Genomic DNA, 15,913 nt, shown 5'->3' with positions numbered 1-15,913 from the left:
AAAGCAGATCTGCCAAGAATTAGAAGCTGCTGGACAACAGGTGTCAGTGTCCACAGTCAAGCGTGTTTTGCATCTCCATGGACTGAGAGGCTGCCGTGCAAGAAGGAAGCCCTTGCTCCAAAAGCGGCACCTTAAGGCTCGACTGAAGTTTGCTGCTGATCACATGGACAAAGATAAGACCTTCTGGAGGAAAGTTCTGTGGTCAGACGAAACAAAAATCAAGCTGTTTGGCCACAATGCCCAGCAATATGTTTGGAGGAGAAAAGGTGAGGCCTTTAACCACAAGTACACCATGCCTACCGTCAAGCACAGTGGTGGTAGTATTATGCTGTGGGGCTGTTTTGCTACCAATGGAACTGGTGCTTTGCAGAGAGTAAATGGGATAATGAAGGATTACCTTCAAATTCTTCAAGATAACCTAACGTCATCAGCCCGAAGATTGGGTCATGGGCGCAGTTGGGTGTTCCAACAGGACAATGACCCCAAACACACATCAAAAGTGGTAATGGAATGGCTAAATCAGGCTAGAATTAAGGTTTTCGAATGGCCTTCCCAAAGTCCTGACTTAAACCCCATTGAGAACTTGTGGACAATGCTGAAGAAACAAGTGCGTGTCAGAAAGCCATCAAATTTAATTGAACTGCACCAATTCTGTCAAGAGGAGTGGTCAAAGATTCAACCAGAAGCTTGCCAGAAGCTTGTGGATGGCTACCAAAAGCGCCTAATTGAAGTGAAAATGGCCAAGGGACATGTTACCAAATATTAGCGCTGCTGTATGTATATTTTTGACCCAGCAGATTTGATCACTTTTTTCTGTTCACCCATAATAAAGTCATAAAAGAACCAAACTTCATGAATGTTTTTTGTGACAAAGAAGTATCTGTTCTAATCACTCTATCAGAGAAAAAGAGTTGTAGAAATAACTGGAAACTCAAGAAAGCCATGACATTATGTTCTTCACAAGTGTATGTAAACTTTTGACCACAACTGTATACATACATATATATATATATATATATATATATATATATATATATATATATATATATATATACACACATATATATATATACATATATATATACACATATATATATACACATATATACATACATATATATACATACATATATATACATACATATATATATATATATATATACATACATATATATATATATATATATATATACATATATATATATATATATACATATATATCTGTTGAGCGACTTCTACGCTTCCATTCACAATGACAGACGTCCAATTGTTCTGAACTGAGACGCAATGATTGTGACATACAAATTTTTTAAATCCCCCCCCCCCCCCCCCCGATTTTTTTTACTGTGATTTTCTTCGCCAAGTTTTTTTTTCTCCTCCAAATTTACTTTTATTAACACAGAATGTCGATGGCGGCCCAGGGATGTACAATAAACTTCCAAAATCTCCCAAATAAAACAAAACTCCAACTACTTCATGATGTCATTTAATTAAAAATGAAACATTCCATCTTAAGGCAACATAATTCTACTCTATAACACAGCGCTGTTGAAAGTATCCTCAAAAGAATCAGCTTGGAAATGTCCTATTTTTCAAGCTGCGAGGCTATTTCGTGCTTGCATTGAAATGTACAGAAGTGCATTCATATTCTTCATGGCTCCGCTTCACGTGTGAGGAACACGAGTTTATATATGAGCGCTGTTGACTGAATGTCCATGCGTGTTCAGGAGATCATGCAATCTTTTCATCATGGATTTCCCATGAGGCATTGCATATTAGGATTAATGGCGACAGTTGTCGATACAGTCGATTCAACAGAAATACAAAATTGGATCCGATTTAACAGAACGTGGTTCTCTCTTCTGGGATGAGGAGACTTAAAACCTGCATTGTACTAAAACTCACATTACATGATCCTAAAAATGTAAAAGATTCCGACATCCCTTCAGGACGTGACGGGCTGGCGATCCTGGTTAACCTTCTGGAAGAAGGCTTTTCCGAACTCATAAGTGCTGATCATGACGGCGCAGGCTGGCGCTACTTTGATCACCCGTGGCATGAAACCTGGAAAAAAAAGTGTCATTTCAAAAATATTTTACAATGTGAACAAGTTGTCAGCACACACCTGCAAAGAGCCCCCGGTAGCCAACATCGCTCCAAATGTCCCTCATGATGTGCCAGGTGGATGCAGTTTTCTTTAATGGTGCTGCTAGGACAAGTGACCATAATGAGAAGATGGCGATTCTACGCCGTTTACCATAGCTCCTAAACAAACCTCCAAGTGTGTCCATCTCTCCCAGCTGTATCTGCCTGCGAGTCTTCACCACGTCAAAGGGAAGCGTCAAGATAGCGGCGATCTGAGAATGAGAATTTATTGGCAAAGTATGTTGGAACACCTACTGCCACAATTCCTTGAGTTGTTCTCAAAGTGTGGTGGTGCACGGGCCTCCTCTAGCAGTGGTTCTTAACCTTGACTGAACCACATGAGTTTCACACACACACAAAAATTGTTTTAACATTCCCGAAATTTGGGGGAAATGGGGACACTATTGTAGGGGTGGTATTTGAGGAACTTAATTCAGATAAATCAACCTTGCTGTAAAAAAAAAATGTACTTGCTATAAAATGTTTGAAAAACTGCCTTAGATGAGAAAATGGGAAAAACAAAAGGGTGATGGGGGGGGGGCAACTCCCAATTACATTCACAGTTGGCACATGCAAAGGGGGGCGGTGCTTGAGCACCTGAACCTTTGCCCCTACATGCCCCTTTTGACTAGGCTTTTTGTGTGTGTGTGTGTGTGCTGTCCGACTGTGCAGGCACACCACAGAGTACTTTAACACCGAAAACATCTTTATAAAATCTTTCCTCTTTGACGTGGGTGTTTGGTGAGGAGTCCGAGGACATCTGGTGGTTGGAAACTAACAGTGTTAGCCTTATAAATGGCGTTCAGGCAAATAGGGAAAATTTTTTACATCAGGTTTTATTGTGGGGATTTAAAAAAATTTCTCTTATATCGCTTACTACTTTAAAAACGATACCCCCCCCGCATTGCTGTTTCGACACGGTGGAACGTTCTTTCTCAAAACTAAAATTAGTGAAGACCAAACATTGCAACCTTTGCTCAGAAGAGAGGTTGTCAGAGCTGCTTTTACTGGCAATTGCGAAGGACATTCCTATCAACAACAGTGAAGTGGTCAACAGAAAGTTGCTATTATACCTATAAGGTAAGGTTAATGCTATGTAGTAGAGCTGAAACGAATACTCGAGCAACTCGACTTTAAAAACTGATCTGAGTAATTTTATTCACCTCGAGTAATCGTTTATTTTGACAGCTCTAAGCATCACGTTTTGCTCGGACTACTTTTAATGCGGGACAACGCGCTGATGTCACGTGCGGAGAGGAAGGTAAAATAAATAAATAAATAAATAAAAACTTGCTGCAGCCGACAGCCGCTACAAATGACGGCGATGTTGCTAAATACTAGCCCGCACGATGCTATGTTGGTAGCAGGTAGCGTCTGATGTGTCTCATAGAGATCACATGTATGTTGAACTAGATGCGAAATGATAGACTAGGCCGCGTTTGGGCAGCGTTCGTAAACAGCTGCCATCTGAAAGCAGTAGAGCGCTAAGCGCTAATAAAGAGCGCTAAGCGCTAATAAATAAGATTAACGTTACTGTCACTACTAGCTCACGTAACGTTAGCCCTGCGGAGGGCTAGGTTTCTATTAATTATGACCACTGTCGATGCGTGGCTAACGTGTCTAACATACAGGCTTTAACATAACATAGCATAGCATTGTGGAGTGATGAGGGTGTAAAATAAAAACTTAATAATGCTAACTATCAATTTTAGCTCAGTAGTCACTGCTGGATAAAACACCAAGTAGCACTGGTCCCTAATGTGCTCCAATACAGCCTGTATTGTACATTTATTTTGAACACTGCAAAAACTCAAAATCCTATCAGGACTTACAGTTTAGACTAACTTAGAACTTAACTAGAACTTAAAAATGGCTTGACACAAATAGAAATTCAATTGAAACACGTGGGAAGGAATCCTAACTTATAAGTGATGTGTGTTATCAAGCGTAACGGCATTTTTAAGATATATATATAAATATATAATTATTAATAAGGTCTAAAAGGTTTTTGAGTTATGCAGTGAATTAATCTTTTTTTTTTTTATTCTAGTTACATCTGAGATGCAATTGTTGGCTGTTTTCAACAATATACATCGAAAATAAAGACATTGATTGGCTGAATTAATCTTTTTTTTTTAATTCTAGTTACATCTGAGATGCAATTGTTGGCTGTTTTCAACAATATACATCGAAAATAAAGACATTGATTGGCTGAAAATGGTTCAAGATTAGATGAAATATATAATTGCTCCACCTAAAAATATATTTGTTTTATCCGATTAATCGATAGAATTTTCAGTCGATTACTCGATTACTAAAATATTCGATAGCTGCAGCCCAACTATGTAGTAGGTCTCCCTTCCCCATTCCCTCACTCACACACACACACACACACGCGCGCACACACACACACGCACGCGCTACTGTCCATATATTTTTTTTCTACTATTGACCGGTCCCAATTAAGGTCTATCACAGTCACAGCCAGTTACCGTAATTTTTGGACTATAAGCCGCTACTTTTTCCCCCTCATTTTGAACCTTGCGGCTTAAAAGGTAACACTTTATTTGACAAGACTGCCATAAAACTCATAATTATGACATGACACTGCCATGGGCATTAATGAATGCTTATGACAGATGTCATTAAGTGTCATCCGGCAAATTATGTCACTAACTCCATTTATGTCCAGCTCACATCTTTTACATCCATTCAAAAGTGAGATAACGCCGGATGACACAAAATGACATCTGTCAAAAGCATTCATTAATCCTCATGGCAAAGTCATGTAATAATTATGATGCTGTTATGACAGTCTTATGGTACAACTGTCAAATGTGTTACCAAAATACCGTAACTAGCAATTAATGAAACAATTGGAACAGTAACTGAAAAAAATACTTAGAAAAGAACGTGAATTTTGATTAGACCTTCACTGCACCACGCTTTCAAGTAGGGGGCCATCCCACAATCCGCTTCAGTTATTCGCAGTCTGGCGCAGTGACACATGCAGCGATCCAACGCCGGATTTATGTTGAAAAAGTACGAAAGCTGCACCGTATACAAACAGGAAGGATTGTCTCAGGAGTGAATTGTTCGCGGATTCAAGGTAATTATTATATTTTTTGTTTTTTCACAAGAATTTTTGACGTAAAAAGCTCTTTGTTGTAAGGCTGCCGCCACATTGTCTAACATTATTATTCGACATATTTACATAAAATGGTAAATGCTAACCACATTTTTTTGCTTTTAACCAAGAATCGAGAATGTTTTACGTCCATATCTGTAAAGAATTCAGGGATTTAAGAATTTATGTACAAGAATTTTCACAGGAAAGCGCTGTTTACGTATGGCGGCCGCCACATTGACCGACAGACTAGCATCGTACTTCGACATATTCAAGTAAAATAAATGCTAACTGCACTTTTTTTTTTGCTTTTAACCAAGAATCGAGACTGTTTTGTGTCCATATCTATAAAGAAGTCAGGGATTTAGGCATTTATTCACAAGAATTTTCAACGAAAAAAGCTCTTTGTCTGTGACTTGTCTGTGTCAGCTTTGACAGCCACGCCAACAATGCAGGCCCAATATTAATCAGCCCCGTGCCCCGTAAATATCATTATGAAGTCTATGTTAGATTGTTATTTACATCTGTAGCGCTGCAATGCATGCTAGGAGGCCTGTTGTAAAACAGTGTTGATAGCAGAGGTACAGTCTTATGATGCCGCTCTCAAATAAAGTGTTTCCGGTTAATATCTTTTGGTGTAAATATCCCATAATACAGTGAGGACAGCTGTGGCTTATAGTCCAGTGCGGTTTATCTATGAGCAAATGCCATTTTTGTGTCAAATTTGGTACGTGGCGACTTACAGTCAGGTGCGCCTTATAGTCCGAAAATTACGCTATACTGTAAAGCTGGTTAAACTGTAAGTTATGTTGCTGTAAGGTGTCATTCTTGTTCATGTGCCCCTTTTGATCTATTTGCACCTGCCCCTCCATCAGTCTCTGTACGGCCCTGATTCACAGTGTAGAATTTAGTGAAAAATCAGAAGAGTCATCCTTGTTATTTATTCACAAGCTAACATCCATTCAAAGTGGAGAGTATGTGTCTGTTTATACACACCGTTCCTGAAACGGCGCCTGCGGTGAAGCTAATTGCAAAGTTGGCTTGCGGGATTTGAGAGCGTTGACACAAGTGAGCTTTCACCAACTCGTAGTTGAACCAGTAAATGGCTGCACATACACAAAGAAACCGGAGAAATAAGACAGAAGACGCAACGCCAGCCGATGTCGCAATGTGGGTGCTCTCACCCGAAAAGGGCACATCTCTGAGCACTGTTGGTCCCCAGCCGCGCCACAGCGACAGCGGCCCACCCTGGGCCACGGCGCCACGGATGCACACGCGCAACTCGCCATACGTCAGGCGGCGTGACTGCATCTTGGTTCGGATCAGCTCCAGAGGACTGATGACCGTCACGGCGCCCACTGGAACACACCCGTGTATTGAAGACCCTCCAAGTTTGTTTGGGGGTGCCTTTTCACTGGCTTACGTCTGGCAAGACCCCCGGCAAGGAGCGGGATGTGGTCGCCGTGGAAACCCATGCGGAAACGCAGGAAGTCCCGCAGCTGGTCGTAGCAGGTGAAGTAGATGACGGTGGCGGGCACGGCCATGACACTACGCACACAAAATAGAGCTTTGAGAATACTTGAAGAGCACTTTTTGGGGGACTGGGCAGGGTTACTGACAGTGTGGGTGGGAGTCCGCTCCATAGAGACTTGAGGCCTTCGTGGCGGGTGATTTTCACAAACGCATCCTGGGACAAAAACAAACAACTTATTGGCTGCCGTTGAGTTTGACAGAAAATGGATTTTAAACATTTTTGAGATGACTGCCATGGACGGCAACAGAACCAATCCATTCAAACTGGGAGGGATTTTTTTTTTTTTTAAACTCATTGACTGCCATTGACGGGCCTAGGCGTCCAACCATTCCATCTAATTCAATTCAATAAACTTTATTTATCCCTTGGGAGAGTTCCGTCAGGGAAAGTAGCTCTATTCATCCTGAGTTTAAATGAGATTATCACTAGGTCTTAAAAATATAATGTAGAACCAAAATATGTCGCAACAATTTTTGATGAAGAAAAAAAAAAAAAAACTAATTTTATTTCACTGTAACAGATGTTTTTCTCATCTCATGAGCAATTATCGATACATGGGTCAGGAAATCATTACACAAAACAACTTATAAACAGGAAAAACACGCCCTTTTCATCCTTCTGCTGTGAATTGGAATGAGTTTATCACTAGTAGACGTCCAATTCTTTTGATGTGGGAGGGTGGCAGCGAATGAACATTCCCTCCCACTTCAAACGGATTAAACGTCTATGGCTGCAGTGGCAGCCAATGCCAGGCAAAGAGTTGATTTTGGAGCATTTGACGTCATTTTTCTGTTGATTTTCACGCAACTCCATTTCCTGATGAAGCATTTACGGTTCACTTACTGTTGATTTTGGGGCATTTACAGGTCACTTCCTATTGATTTTGGCTTACTGAACAGGAAGTGACTCGAGATTTTTTTTGTAATTTTCAACATGATTAATTAATGATTTAATTCAATTCTTTAATGTACTCACTTTTTTTTACTATTATGTATTACCCACTTATTGGCTGCCGTTGACAACCATCATTTGGAAATGTTAACTCACCAGGGTGCCACTGAAATGCGTTTGCGGCTTGTACCAGGCGGTACAGCTGCTTCGATTCTGGCAAACGTAGATGTGATCCATTAAGCCATTGCAATACAGGAAGCACCTCCCTGGGAAAAGACAGAAAAATAAAGCACGTCTCCAAACTTGAACTTTGGCAGGGTGGCTGATAAAAAATTTTTAAAAAACTCGCGCGTGTCAATTATTAGTAAAGGTACAAAAATGCAAAGTTTTGTTGAAATGTGACACTCACGCAAACACACTACCAAAGGTTGTTAGGCCACACACACACAAAGAAAATAGCATTAGAATGAAGTTATGACAATAAAAATAAAGGAGAATCAACATCAGAATTGGATTCATGTTAAGACTTTATTTTTCCCCCAGAAATTAAGAATGCAGATAAAAAAGATTTAAAATTCTTATATTTAAAGTCAAACTGGTGTTAAGTTGAAAACTTGCAACAACAAAAAAAAGTTGAATTAGTTTTATGGAGTTACCATGGATCACATGTACAAGGTTGTGATTATGAGACATTTTGTAAAGTATAGAAAGTTAGGTTTCAAGAATAAATGTCTTTCAAGAATATGATCAGATTTTTTTTCTCCCCGAATAATTATGAGAATGAAATGTTACATTTGTAAGAATAAATCTAATACTTTTGGAGATAAAATTCATTTTGCGTTAAATTGCATGTTTTTCTTGAGGAAACGTTTAAGGAAAAAGGATTTTGTTCCTAAAAAAATTTACTTTGTCAGAGAAAAAAAAAATGCTTTTTAAACTTTGTTTTTATTGGGTATTATTGTTTTCAACAATAAAAATGTAAAATGACAACAAATAATAAAGTGAGAGACTGACCAAGTTAAAAAAAAAAAAAAAAAGCATTATTCTTTAACAAAAATGCTGTACTTTTGGGGTGAAATTGCTTTTTTTTCTTTCTTTTTTCTAATTTTTAAAAGATGTTTTTGTGAGGATGGTAAATTTGTAATTTTTTAAGAATACATTGAACTCAGCAGTCATTATATTAGCTTTCAATTTATATAACGTTTCAACTTTCTTACATTATTCTCTCAACTTTACAAAATTCCCTTATTTTTCTGTCTCTTAACACACACACACACACACAAAGAAAGAACTTAGTGCAGGTCCAGGTACTCACACTTGGCGGGGCGAGCGACACCGGCCCAGGAAGCAGCATCGCTAGTTAAAGCTTTACAAAGAAAGAAAAGGCAGACAAGCGTCGGGCTGTTAGCAGAAAGTCAAATCCTATCCGCTTGACAGCTTGTTATGCCAAAACCAAACCACAGACGAATAAGACGGGGATGACGGTTTCGAGGGCGTGGCCATTACCTTGATGGAGGGGGCTCTGCTGGGCCTGAAGTCGAATCTTCACCACGTCCAGAGGCGTCACTGCAAACCAACGACACTGTGAGTGTCCTTCAGGGCCATTGTGAAATTTTGTGTCTCACCAAAAAGGGACGTGAGGAGGGCCCCGGTGCCCGAAGCCAGCATCTGCTGCACTGGAGAGATGGCGGCCGAAGCGCCCCCGCCAGCCCGTTCCGCCATCGTGCCCGCCTGTCACCCCAAACACAGAAAGGTCAACGTTTACGAGTTCAAACGCGTGCTTCCACATTGTCTGTTATGGAAGTATAGTAGTGCCATGTTGTTGCAATTAATCAAATGTACGAACTGACATTTGGGGACTGGCTAGCTTATTCAAAAGAATAATACTAAGATAATACCCCCCCCCATCTTTGCTTTGGGTCAATTAAAAGCTTTGATAAGGATGTGAGGAATAAAAACTTGACATCCCTGCATGAATACAATTTGTCTTAGGGGTGCACGATATCCATTTTTTGAAACTGATACAAATATCGATAACGTCATGCTCCTCAAGGTCGATACCGATACGATAACCGATAATACATATTTTATTTTTAATGTATGTTCACTTGAGTTTTTGAACACCTGAAGGTCAAAAATAGTAGTTGTGGATTCAGCATAGATTTATTTGCCTTTGACCTGACCAGATCTTTCATGACGACCTGAACATTAATATAATGAACAAAACAAAGACAAGAACAGTTTTGACATGTCAGTTTTCCACTGACAACTTGATTAAAAATCCCACACAACCGATGCTATGCTTGTTGTTTACTAGCCAGCCATGCTGCACACTGCCGTCGCTTGAGCGTTACGTCACAGAAAGGGACCGCTTGATTTGAGGCAAAACTCCCTCTTCCTAAACCACCCTCAGTCACTGATACATTGTACAAAACAGGAGCGGAAACAAACACAATCATTCACATTTATTTCTATAGCCCTTTACAAAAACCTGAAAGGCCTTCAAAGTGCTTTACAACAGAGAAAACATGGTTCATGACAGATAAAAGGAAGGAAAGTACTATACCATGACATTAAGAAAAATAAAACAACGCATCCCGATAAAAGTCAAAACAGCAAACAAAAAAACAGATCAAATCCGAGAACATTAAAACCCTTAAGAAATAAAACCATGTTACCCTGGTCAGGGGAAAAAGCGAGTCTAAAAAAGTGCGTCTTTAACAGAGATTTAAAAAGGCCTAGATTGGTAATGGTGCGGATTTCTGGGGGTAGGCTATTCCACAACCTGGGTGCAGCAAATGCAAACGATCGGTCCCCTCACTGTTTAAGTCTTGACCTCGGAACTTGCAAAAGAAGCTGGCCGGTATAACGAAGAGCCCTGCCAGAGTTACGGCGAGTTCAAATTTCCGATAAATAAGAAGGAGCCTGGCCATTAAAAGAATTAAAACCAAACAGTAAAAGCTTGAAATCAATTCTAAAATGGAGTGGAAGCCAGTGGAGCGATGATAGCACAGGGGTAATATGTTCACGTCTAGGTGTACCGGTTAATAATCGAGCACGGAGCTGGAAAAAACTTGCTCTTACAACAGAACTAATTTGTTTTTCAAAGTTGAGCCTGTTATCAAATATTACTCTTAGATTTTTAACGCGTGTCTTAAAGAAGGGAGCCACGGCGCCAGTTTTGGGCTCAAGGGCCTTCATCATGGAAGGTGTGCCAAAAGTAATATATTCAATTTTGCTCTCGTTAAGATGTAAGAAATTTCGTGCTAGCCACTGCTTCACATCAGATATGCACTCCATCAATTTAGTGAGAGCAGTTTGTTCGTTGGGTCTCAGGGGCAGATACAGCTGCAGGTCATTAGCATAAAAATGAAAAGAGATATTATGTTTGTTTATAATTGATCCTAAAGGTAGGAGATAAAATGCAAATAGAACAGCCCCTAAAATAGATCCTTGTGTCACCCCGCAAGACAGAGAAGTTTGTGAGGAGGAAAATTCCCCAATCGTTACCGAGAAGGTCCTATGTTCCAGGTACGATTTAAAGCATTGTAGGGCGTTACCACGGATACCTATGAAGTGCTCTAAGCAAGATACAAGGCACGTATGGTCGACTGTATCGAATGCTGCCGTGAGGTCTAATCAAACAAGGATAGCTGGGTTTCCATTATCCACAGAAAGGGCAATGTCGTTGTGCACTTTTAACAGTTTTAACACACACATCCCAATCCACCAACACCGTGACAAAAATATTATACATTATTGGGCCAATTAATAATGTTATCGGATTTATTGGGAGGACGTCATAATTCCTATTATTGGACCGATAATTATCGTGCATCTGTAATTTATCTTATTAAAAAGTAATTTGTTTCATGTATCTATTTTGTTAGGTTACCATTATTAAATTATTTAGTACGAATTTTATAAAAGGAATCGTGTTACCCTTTAGTACGAATTTTATAAAAGGAATCGTGTTACCCTTAGTATATAACACCTTTTTTTTTTTTTTCAGGAATTTGATCCTACTTAATGAACATAAAAATAACAACAAAACTACAATTTTTGTCTTTTGTTAAATTTTTGTGCCTTTAACACATTAAATGTTCACTTTAAAGGGATAGAGAACGCCTTGATTATGTGCGCCCCTGCAAAAAGAATCTTGAATAAAGTTGAAAGACGCTGAATTAAATTCATATGATGGGAATCGTGAGGGAAAAGTTAAATAGCCAATATTTCCCAGAAGTAGGCAAAATAGCCAATGTCAGACATTTTTAAATGCCACTACTAAGACAGTGACAAATTGATCAGGTAGAGAAACCATTACAGCCTATTTCCTGAGCTACTTTTTACCAGCTTTCATGAGCTGTAAGTGTGACTAAACATCACATTCATCACATAATGGCTGCGCTCGCAGGCGATGTCCTTTTTGCGTCTAAACCAGGGGTGTCCAAACTTTTTGCAAAGGGGGCCAGATTTGTGGTAAAAATGTGGGGGGCCAACCTTGGCTGACGTCCTTTACGTAGAACAATATATTTAAGCAAATTTTAGCAAGCCATTCTGTGTGTCATATTTGCTTTATTTATTTATTTATTTAAATTAATAATTTCAACAATCTCGTAACGAGCCTTTGTGGTGTTCTCTTTCGACTCTCGGGTTCTTGTGAAATACTGCTGCTGTGAAATTAAACTAGCTTCAAGTTGTTTCAATTTCTCGCTGCGTATCTTCCAGGTAATCTTGTCGTACATATCAGCGTGTCTTGTTTCGTAATATCGCCTCAAATTGAACTCTTTAAAAACAGCGACTGTCTCTTTGCAAATGAGGCAGACACAGTTGTTGCGTATTTTAGTGAAGAAATAGTCCAATTTCTACCTATCCTTGAAGCGTCGGACGTCGCAGTCAACTTTCTTTTTTTTGTTGATTGTCGCCATTTTAGAAAATTGGGAGTAAAGGGTCACACGGGGTAATGTTGCTTAGGATGCTACTGCCATTTAGTGGGTAAATGAGGAGCAGCATTTAGTGTGTAAGCTACTTCATATGCTGGTAACAGTACTGCTGACCAATTTATTAAGTCTGTGTGCGGGCCAGACGTTATTGATTTTATGACAGAGGCTGGGGGCCGGATGAAATTCGGCCAAGGGCCGCATTTGGCCCACGGGCCGGACTTTGGACATGTCTGGTCTAAACAATATTTTCTCCATTATCAGAGGTCTAAGGAATGCTAGATTGGCAAACAAATACTTTGTGCAACTTTCTTGCACGGGTAAAGTAATTTTTCTGTTATTCCTTTAAAATCATCTGACGGTTCCAACTAAAATACGAGTTCTCTTTCATTCTTACCGTAAGAAAGAACTTTCTTGGGAACAAATTATGATCATCAATAACTTGGTGTTTTTATGATTGACTTAATTGTGAGTGGGGGACTTTTTGTGTATTGTCTTGCTTTCTGAAAACATTCAAAAACGACTACCTGCATTTGCTTTGAGGCTTACAACGCAAATTTCTCCTTTGAAAAGCTTTGCTTTGCCAGAGTCATTTGTCAATATGTTGAGGCACACAAACAGCACGTTTAACCAAGGCGGAGTTGCTTACTATGGTTTTGGCGATAGCTTATCAACGGTGTACAGAAGTTAAATAGCGTCAGGAAGGCCTGCTAAGACCACGCCGCTCAACACAACGCCTTACAAATGTTAACCTTTACTCTTTGGCTGCCATTGACGGCGATAGACGTCCAGTCCATCTGTTGAGGACGGCGCTTTCTGCGAATGATCGACAATGAGATCATTCATAGGATGATGCGATTGTGGATAAATAACACTAAAGACTCCAAATTGGTCGACGTCAAAATATATCGTTACCTTCAGCCACTATACAAAAGCACGCCGTCTGTAATTCAAATCAATTAGCAGTGGCGTCATTTCCATCAAACGAAACAGAAAACGACCGTAAAAGAGAAATAACAGCGTTTTGATCAATTTGCAAAAGTATACAGTCAATCGGTACACTGTACACCATGTCCTTTTCCTCGTGCTGTCTGTCACACGACTGGCTCATTGACACGTACAACAAGGACATGCATTACAATTCAATAATTTGTAGTACGATATTACATATACTATGACTTCATATTACGATTAAAAGCTGCATTTAACCAGATTTCACGAATTCGAGTTAGCATCGAGCGCTGTGGGCTAGCCAGCTAGCTATTTAGCATAACCTCTCTAGTGTTTTCTACTCACCTTTACTTGAATTGGAGTCTTCTAACGCCTCTTCGCCTAATATTTTCACCCATGCTGTCAAAGTATTTTTTCGAGCAGTGCCCTACCGTCAACTGCTCTCGTCCATTATGTTTGACCATCGATGTTTGTCCCATTAAAATGTGTTTGACAAGGGGCGGTTATCAAATCATTGACGATAAAACTTCACAGATCTATAAAGTATTGTCCGCAGGATGCCATTATCTTAGAGGTTGCAATGACACTCCACATGATTTACACATCAGTGATAAAAAATGTCCGCTTCCGCCACGTTGCTGTTGCGCTGTTGCCATCTAACGGACGGAAGGCGCACTGCGTACTGCAGTATGTAAACACTTTCACTGAGTTAGGGGACGTTTCTAAGCGAGAAAACCATTAAATTAAGGTTAGAGTTCTGAAAGGAGATTTTTTAGGAGTTCTACATAGAAAGAGAGTTACACAACTTAAAAAAAAAGAGGTCATGCTTGAAAAGACTATTCACACCGCAGCTTCCACCTCTTCAACCTGATGCCCCCTGTTACTACAGCCCAAATAAACAGTCAGAGAAAGTTTATTTCGAAGAGCTGTCACCATCCTCAACTCAAGTTTGCACTTGTCACTGCCATTGCACTGCTAATGCCACAACATTGTCACGTGCATCTCACCAAATAATATGTTCTCAGACATTTGTGTCAATCTGGGTACTGCATAATCTGAGCAGCCTACTGCATATGCAATATTTGCTGTTATTATAGCATTTTTGCTCCGTTACATGCACAAACTGTATCATATCAAGTCAGTCATCAGCTGAGGTGGGTAGTAACGCGATATATATACTCTATTACATTTACTTGAGTAACTTTTTGAGAAAAATGTACCTCTAAGAGTAGTTTTAAGCCATACTTTTTACTTTTACTTGAGTAGATTTGTGAAGAAAAATGCTACTCTTACTCAGCTACTTTGGGCTGCACAAGAGTTGTTACATTTTTCCTCTTTATTCTACATATTTGATGTATTTATTTATTTATTTATTTTTGCCAGTAATGCCAAGCGTCACCCTACCAAATTTACCAATAAGAAGTCGCAACAATAATCACATGACTCCATTATACCAATCAGACGCAAGCTTGCTCTTCTATGAACACGCCAGCCTGTTCATTTACGTGGCGTCTTTGAAGCACCGTAAAAAAAGAGGTATTTGATATAGAGCGTCGTCCTCCACATGACCCGAAAGCGCGGATTTTAACCTTTCTCACAGTTTTTTTTCTGGCACCAATTGACCATGGAAACTGGAGATATGATCCTTTTAATTTTATAATAAGAACGATGAAGGAATTATTCACTATTCAAACAAGGAAACTATTTTGTCCATTAGAGGGCATTCATGCTCCTGGGACAATAATGCTTTATTTCTGTCTTTTTTTTTTCTCTCTCGCCGAAATTCAATGATTTTTTTGGGGGTATTTCTTTGGCTTAGTGTTGTTACGTAATGGGTTATTGTGCAGTATCATTATAACAACAGTTCAAAGAGATAGCTTTCTGCTGAGAAAAAAATATCATTGTTTAAAAAAAAAAATCAAACAAAAATGTAAGCAGTTACTCACAATATTACTCATTACTTGAGTATTCTTCTCACCAAGTATTTTTTTACTGGTAATTCAGTATATTTTTTTGGATGACTACTTATAGTTTTACTTGAGTAATATTATTTTAAAGTAACGCTACTTGCTGCTAGTCACTTATTTTGAAGTAACGCTATTGCTGCTAGTCACTTATTTATTCCCAATGCACTGTATACGGTAACCTGTGTAGTTTTATATTAGCCTTATTGTACTTTAGCTTTTGTTTTATGTGGCGCATGTTATGGCAAAGCTTTAAATAACGTAGTACTTGCTTTGTTGACATGTCTTCAGCTAACTGTTTGCGGGCTTTCTTGTGTACCATCTTCAGAAGAGGCTTCCTCCTGGGGTGACAGCCATGCAC

At 39.4% G+C, this 15,913-nt stretch overlaps 1 protein-coding gene across 1 annotated transcript; it reads right to left on the bottom strand.

The window, feature by feature from the left end:
• Positions 1-1,360: 1,360 nt before the first annotated feature.
• Positions 1,361-14,140, bottom strand: slc25a39 (solute carrier family 25 member 39). Its single transcript, XM_057817966.1, has 12 exons — positions 13,934-14,140; positions 9,323-9,428; positions 9,204-9,263; positions 9,013-9,063; positions 7,854-7,963; positions 6,892-6,959; positions 6,696-6,820; positions 6,457-6,630; positions 6,269-6,378; positions 2,276-2,357; positions 2,126-2,206; positions 1,361-2,064 (listed from the first exon to the last, which is right to left on the bottom strand). The coding sequence occupies exons 2-12, from the start codon at positions 9,417-9,419 to the stop codon at positions 1,946-1,948; spliced, it is 1,077 nt and encodes a 358-aa protein (XP_057673949.1). The 5' UTR covers positions 9,420-9,428; positions 13,934-14,140; the 3' UTR covers positions 1,361-1,945.
• Positions 14,141-15,913: the final 1,773 nt, after the last annotated feature.

Source organism: Corythoichthys intestinalis, chromosome 16, assembly GCF_030265065.1.
Source record: "Corythoichthys intestinalis isolate RoL2023-P3 chromosome 16, ASM3026506v1, whole genome shotgun sequence".
Lineage (NCBI taxonomy): Eukaryota > Metazoa > Chordata > Actinopteri > Syngnathiformes > Syngnathidae > Corythoichthys > Corythoichthys intestinalis.
The sequence above is the reverse complement of the archived record's forward strand: the minus strand, read 5'-3'. Positions and strand labels throughout refer to the sequence as shown.